General features: G+C 44.4%; 1 protein-coding gene across 2 annotated transcripts; it reads right to left on the minus strand.

Annotated features, from left to right (window-relative positions):
- Window positions 1-262: 262 nt before the first annotated feature.
- Window positions 263-6,890, minus strand: galnt3 (UDP-N-acetyl-alpha-D-galactosamine:polypeptide N-acetylgalactosaminyltransferase 3 (GalNAc-T3)). 2 transcript variants are annotated; one of them, XM_056431165.1, is made up of 11 exons: window positions 6,824-6,890; window positions 5,578-6,113; window positions 4,647-4,819; window positions 3,899-4,048; window positions 3,503-3,737; window positions 3,284-3,401; window positions 2,971-3,171; window positions 1,584-1,715; window positions 1,252-1,353; window positions 998-1,150; window positions 263-911 (listed from the first exon to the last, which is right to left on the minus strand). In XM_056431165.1, exons 2-11 carry the CDS (start codon window positions 6,072-6,074, stop codon window positions 798-800), a joined length of 1,875 nt encoding a protein of 624 aa, XP_056287140.1. In that variant the 5' UTR covers window positions 6,075-6,113; window positions 6,824-6,890; the 3' UTR covers window positions 263-797. The 2 variants fall into 2 exon arrangements, with proteins under 2 accessions (XP_056287140.1, XP_056287133.1); XM_056431158.1 differs by lacking the exon at window positions 6,824-6,890 and adding an exon at window positions 6,420-6,550.
- Window positions 6,891-7,335: the final 445 nt, after the last annotated feature.

Genomic DNA, 7,335 nt, shown 5'->3' on the forward strand with positions numbered 1-7,335 from the left:
TAGTTAAAGCCAAGAGGATCTAATAAACTGGCAATAAGTGTATAGACATTATAAAATATTTTTCCTGCAAACATTTCCTGATCTCAGCTATTTGAATCATAGTGTACTGACTCCAATCCTGACTTGAAGACTGTTTCGATCACAAATACTGGAGAAACTTCTATTCTGCATCAACGCCCACAACCCCTTCCTCCCCTCCCTCCCTCCACCACCACTCCACCCACCCAGTATAACATTACATTTCAGGCACTGGATGGTCGTAAATACGAGGTTTTGCATTATAAAAAAGGTATTTTAAAAAGGGGACAATGAACCCCATATGTAATTTGCAGTCTCTTTGGTGCATAACATTTGGGATTTGTGTCCGTCCAACTTAAATATATATATATATATATATATATATCATCTACCCTATTGTGTTTGTATATTTTTGTTTTTGATACAATATTAACTTTATATACCATACTGCATGTGTTGTTTGGAAAGACTTGGAACACATTTCTAACACAAAAGAGGCACTTGTGCATTTTCATTGTTCCCCAATGTTCCGTTCACAGTCCGATCGGGAGCATTAGTTCAATGCTTCCTTCCAGCAGTGGCACTCTGTGGTTTCTCCCAAAGTCCAAATTTCCCAGCAGCAGCAGCAGCAGCAGTTCAGTTTTTCTATGTATAAAAATAAATTAAAACTAACTGTCATTAATCTCAAACTGTATGTTAACTGCATACAGTATAGTACACTCGTGTCCTTGTAGGTCTATGCATAGAGCGGCTATTTTTCAAAGTGGTATTTTTCACACTCAGACGAAGGACCAGAGCTGGTATCTGTCCGAGGGGTTGCAGAGGGCCAGAGTGGGGTGCTCATGACGGGCACTCAGACACATGTTCCATCCTGGCATGTAGAACAACTGGTTCTATGTGAGGAGAAGACAACACTATTACTCTTCTAAAAAAAAATAAGCCAAGTATCTAAAATCCCAAATCGGTGCACAAAACTCACCTCCTTCACTTCCCATTTTTGCTCTGCTCCTACAGATGTGCTCCTGCCTTTATACTGGCAGTCCTCCAGCTTCACCGTCCCCTTTTCCCCATGCAAACACAGCTCCTTCTGAATGTTGTGTCGAATCTCGTGACGTGTGGAGAACTCAAAATACTACAGCAAAGGAAACAGAACATGACATCAACCTCTGTAATTAAAGTGAGTTACATGTGAGAGATATCAGTCGGAGATGGAGGGGACATTCTCTGACTGACCTGATTTCCTCCGAGTCCGTGACATGGATACATGATCAGCGGTTTCCCACCCTCATTGTTCTCTCCAACATCCAGACATGAGTCTTTGCCGGCATTCTTCACCTACAGAGGAAGAGAAATGAAGGGGAGAGCAGTGGGGGGAAACAAGATGAAAAACTAACATCCAATGCAAGCTGTTCAAACAACCTCAGTCTCTGGAGTGCTTTCAGTGGCGTCATATTGGACGGTACTGCTCAGCACGCTCTGGAGATCCCAAGTGGAAACCCACAGTGGCTAGACAGAGCTCTGAGGTTTGGAAAGAGGAGAGCTGGTGGTGGGGTGTGTGATCTTACTGAGCCAAAGTGGAGTGGGCTGAGATCAGGCATAAAGACTTCTGGATAAACGTTCTTCAAATACCACGAGAAGTTCTTGCACTGCAGCCGCGCACGGAGGTCCACGCGTTTGTAGATCTCTCCAAAGGCCCTCTGTTAGAACAATAGCAGGCAGGAAAGCAGAGCAGTTCCTTTACATTGAGCTCGAACAACAACACACTGCAGCCATGCTGGATACGAGCAGGGCTCACGACAAAGCAACAATGCAATCACTATTAATTAAGAGATAGGTTATAAAATGTAAGGTATAGAATACGATCACTTAGGAAAGGCTGTGTAGCAGTTTTTCGGATGAATCTGGAAGTGCTGTGTATGTATTGAAAAGGTCAATGTTCCTTCAAATATTTCTCTAAAGGTTGCCATCCAAACAGAAATTAAGATTTTTGGGAACAATAAGACAAGTTTTAGTTTTGCAGTTATGTCATCATAAACTAAAGGACGTAGTAAGAATATTTGACCTTATGCTCGAGAAAAAGCTGACTTATAACAATCCTGGGGGTGATGTGAATGCATGTATTAAATTGCATTGCAAACTATCCAATAAGTGTTGAGCAGTCATCCAGTTACAGAACTAAAACATACAAGGCAAAAAAAAAAAACTTACACTCAACATTTTTCCTTACTCTAATTATCATCCTACTTTCCCACATTCAACGATTGTGTTCCAGTACTACAAGGACTTCTTTTTGGAACAAATTAACAACAGAGAAGTATTGGATCATTGCACCTTTTAAATGGAAGCATATTAGCACATTTGAAAGGGTTTGCAGGCACCTAATGCTCTTGAATAATGACAACACATCACTATAATGATGAGGATGCTGCTCACACTAGTGCACACTGATAACCACTAAAGTGGATTCCTTGAAGCTGTTGACGACAGCGTGTCTGTTTAAAGCCAGCGGGGGAGGACTGGCCTGCTCTTTGAGGTACAGCCCTGAGGGAACCATTTATAACACCTCTGGGACCACATGTTGGGAAACATTGAGAGCCTTCGGCATTTACCCGAGCAGATGTCCTTTAGGCCCTATTTTCTCTGTCTGTTAAGAGCTTTCAGCCCCTAATTGAACATCTAATTCCCTCCTTCTCGGTGAATGTTCTTAATTTACAGAAACCATGCATTGAGAATTACAACAGTAAAATGGTGTGGTGTGTAATTATGTGCTTTTCACTGCAGAGTTAAGCACATCAGCAGAATGATGTGATTTTCAACGTCAAAGAAGCCAGCATATGTTGTGCATTAGATTGCTTCTGTATAAATCTGGTCATTGAACTCTCCTTATAAATACATTAAACATCATATCGAGTGTCTAACAGAAAAGGGGGGGGGGGGGGTTGCACTACGTACATCTTTTGCCAACTGTGCAGCTTGCTGGTTACGACGGTAAAAGATCTCCTTGTAGTCGTCCATCCAGACCTCCGCCAGTCGTACCTGGTTACGAGCAATTACTTGTGTGCCCTTGGGAAAGGTGTGGGGGCTCTTGGTGCGGAAAACATGACCAACAATGGAGCAAGGGATGATCTCCAGCTGCCCGCCACACTGCCACACCTGCAAGTTAATGGGAGACAGCACAAATCCATGTATAATTACAAAATAGTCACGCCTATACAGCCGTTTGGGTAGTGATGTGGTTTTACCAGGAAAAATAAGATTGACTTACCCTAAATGACATTTCAATATTCTCACCACCCCAGATTTCCATTTCTTCATCATAGCTTCCAACATGGTAGAAATATTCTTTCGAGATGGAGAAGAGGCCACCAGCAAATGTGGGAGTCCTGTAGAGATGATTTTGAGAAGGTTTTTAATGATTTATATCAACAAACAACAGTTTAAATACAGTTATTATTCCATATTTGTGTAAATGTGTTGTGCTTACTTGATAGGGTATGTTTCGTCCTTCCTCCTTTCTTTCTCATGATCTGGTAGACTCTCCCAGCCGAAGGACAAGCCCCAGTCAAAGTTGCCCCGGTTGTGGTTCTGGCCATATGGGGATGGTTTTATGAACTCAAAAGTATTGAGATCAATAGTGGTTATATCGGGACTCACTACCACAGTGTAGTTCTCTGCTATCCTGGCCAGAAGGGGCTCCAGCCAACCATTAAAGCATTCACCTGTAAAAAATGAATGACATATTTTGCAATGTAAAACCGTCATGCCAAGGACTTTAAGAAGAGCAAACATCAGGCTGCTACGCTGTGGGTGTTTACGTAAAAGGTGTGGCTGGTATCGAACTGGTTTAAATGTGTGAGTTACATCAGAGGTATTCACTAACAATGGGCGTCCAGGAAGGTGAGCGTGTCACCGGTGGCCACGGAGGCTCCCAGCAACCGAGCGGTGATGAGTCCTTTTCTCTCTCGCTGGCGGACAACTCGAACAATGTTCAGCTGCTTCAGATACTCATCCAGCCTGTCCTTCAAGTCATCTGAAAGTACGACATTCACATTAGATATAGAGTAAAGCGGGAGAATGAGAAGAACATTATGAAAAGTCGAACAAAATAGTATAGAAGTGATTCTTGTCCAGTCTTCTACAAACAGTCTGATATATTCACAAGTATTGCTAAAGTGTTTGACAGTCAATATTCACAGCTCTCAGCCTGGAAGGTGAGACTCAAGCAGAAGAAAAGGGAGTCTTAATTTCATCTTCTACGTGGCTGGCTGTCAGGAGAGGCCTCTGTCTGTGGGCTGCTCCTTACAAACAACTGAGCTTATGAGTCAGATGGACTGCATTCCCCGACACTTCTCATCTCATCAGCTTTTCGTTTCCTTCTTACATCAGACCCATTTAAAACAGTTACCAGACTCATTTCCAAGCACAACCACTGCTAATTCCTCTTAGGAAAGTATTCACTAGCAGCCCCTCGCTTCCTGTTGTAACCCATTTCACGGGCCACAGAAGGAGCAGGGAGCTCCTCTCTGAATGTTCTGTGGCCCACCAAAGAGCCGCCCACCCAACATGCTGCATGAAATAAAACGCACGAGAGAGCAGAGCGGTCCTGGAAGGGCCCGATTCAAGTTTACCTTCCACACTGGCATCGTCCACCAGGATGATCTCCTTGAGGAGAATGGCAGGGGAGGTGTGCAGGACACTGTATACCGTCCTCAGCAGGGTGCTCCAAGCCTCATTGTGAAACACAATTATAACACTGGTAGTCGGCAGGACGGGGCATCGCTTGAAGGTTTGCTCAATACATCTGCAGCAAGAAGGAGAAGGAGCACAAAGATCGAACTGTCCTGTACAGTTCCTGAGTGGCACAATAGAGTAGTTATTACATCGGCGGTCTCTCCCCAGTGGGGTGTCCATTTCAGCCGTGACACTGCATGTGTGGCAGCCTTTGAACTACCTGCCATATCAGAGCGGGGGAGACTTTGTAATTGCAATACATGAGAAGACTTTATGTCTGTGTCATGTAACGACTATGTCCTTACATGTTCTTGGACGTGCTGCAATTTTCCAAACACAACTGTGCTTCTTTCTGAACTGGCCAGAGTAACTGGGCAGAGATGCTGAAACAAATTAAGTACAGTCATCTCTGCGGTTTCCGCCAGAGACTTTCCCCAGTTGCTTAAAGCAAATCAGATAAATGTGTTCGAGTTTCATCTATTTTACACTGATCTTTTTGGGGTGTTTTTCTGTGAGTTTAAATTATATTCTGGGCCAGTACATACATCTTCATCATCAATCATGGATAACTAAATAGGGAAAGATGAGTACTTCTTGTACAGCACCAAAGCTGCATTCACACCCACTAGGTGGTGCAATTACATTACATGGCATTACATTACAATGTCGTTCCGATAGAATAATCATATTAATGAACATTATATGTTCAACAATGATCGCCTGGAGCTTTATTGCGCGTTTGGAGTATAACAAAAGTCTAACATGATGAATTCAGCACAGTTTAACCAAAAGTGTAAAGACTGTAAAAAAAAGTTGTCATAGGCCTACTCTGGTGGTCTTGTGTCTGCGCCGAGGTCTCTGCTCAAGGAGATGCGGTCACTGACAAACAGGTTGAAGCAGTGTTTCTCCTCCCCCCTCTCTTTCTCCTTCTGCTCCTCGGGGTTCAGTGAGTCTTTGAGGAAAGGCTTCCCAGCTGCTCCAGGAGCACTCGGGTTCTGAGGTGGCCGCTCCAGGGCTGGCCTGAGCTCAGCGGCGGTGTAGTGACCTGGCAGACAAGACCCCCGGTCCCCGCTGTCCGGCTGGCGGACAGGGGCTCGGATCTGCATCTTTGGAATCACATCCTTTAAGTTATTGACAGCTCCGATCACCATGCCCAGCATGGCATCCCGCTTCACCGCCATCTCCTTCAGCCACGGGTCCTCCTGTTGGCTCTGGCTCCCAACTTCCCATTGTATGAGGAACACGAATGTGACAAAGACGAGGGCCACTGCCACCAGTTTCACTGGGTGCAAACGCCTTCGGAGCACTCTACGGAGAGCTTTCATTCTTCTTCAATGGAGGGCAGGCTGCGTACTGACATTCAGCTGTAATCAATACAGATATTCAGAGTAATTATGATAGTGTTAATGTATCTGTCAAATATAACACCCCGGGGGTTCTGGAAAATACAACATTATGGTAAGTTTCATTATGTTATGTCAACACATTAACATATCTTAGTGGTACTTCAAGGTTTTTTTTTTGTCTCTCTGAGATAATGGACAACAACAGAGCAGCATTTCTTTATAAAGCTACAAGTATTCTTCTCCCAAATCACACATTTTAAAATCGTCTTCTGTAGTCCTCACTTACCAAGAGTCCCTGATCTACAGATTTCGGTTAGAAAATACCTTCAAATTGTTCCTGAACATGTCCAATGACATCCTGCATCGACGGTATAGATGTTCTACGTGTTGCTCGAACTCCAAAGAAACTTTGTCACGGAGACGAAACGAGTTACTCTGTGTTCTGTTTTCACAGAACTTCCGTCTCGTTGGATCCAGGTGCGCTCCTCTCAGGTAGAGGGAGGAGACGGACTGGCGCGCGTGCGCAAAGAGAACCTCTGCGTGTCACAATCCATACCTGGGATATAGATTCGAGAAAGCGCGACACGACATCCTGTTCTATAAGGAAAGCGATTGAACTGTTATTCTTGTATAGCTTGATATCCACGTTTAAAATGATCTCTGCTGGTTTAAATACTAGGACCGTGATAAACCTAAAAAAAAGAAGAGAGAAAGTGGTTTGCACTCACTTTGATTTATATTGCAGACTGTGGTCTCCACCGAGTTCCTCAGATTCAATAATGGTGCCATTAATAGGATTTGTTCAACTGGTCATTCACTGGGACAGTTGCTGGGTTACAAATAACGTAGGAACGCGCTGTGCCCCACAAGCAGCCCACCGCATCCAATCAGGTTCCCCGAGAGATCCCCACAGCCTGCACACAGATTAGATTATGAACGCGAACACAAACTAGGAACGCACGTGGGGAAAGTTATGCGTTCTTTCACGTGGAAGCAACACTGCCCACCGTTAGATTATGAATCGCATCGGAGCCTGAGAGTGAACAGTTGTAAAAGATGACACTCACCGGCGGACTGTGGTGGATCTAATCCGTTAATTCCCCTGGTTCCCCACAGCGGATGGGCTTCATAAAAAGTGGGATGCTTGAGGGAGCAAAGAGGCAGATTCCAGCAGCGGGGAGGCTACTCGGTGCCCAGTTTGAGTTCCTTCTGCCTTTGACTTGCCCAGTGACTCCATCTG

Source organism: Pseudoliparis swirei, chromosome 2 (assembly GCF_029220125.1).
Source record: "Pseudoliparis swirei isolate HS2019 ecotype Mariana Trench chromosome 2, NWPU_hadal_v1, whole genome shotgun sequence".
Classification (NCBI taxonomy): domain Eukaryota; kingdom Metazoa; phylum Chordata; class Actinopteri; order Perciformes; family Liparidae; genus Pseudoliparis; species Pseudoliparis swirei.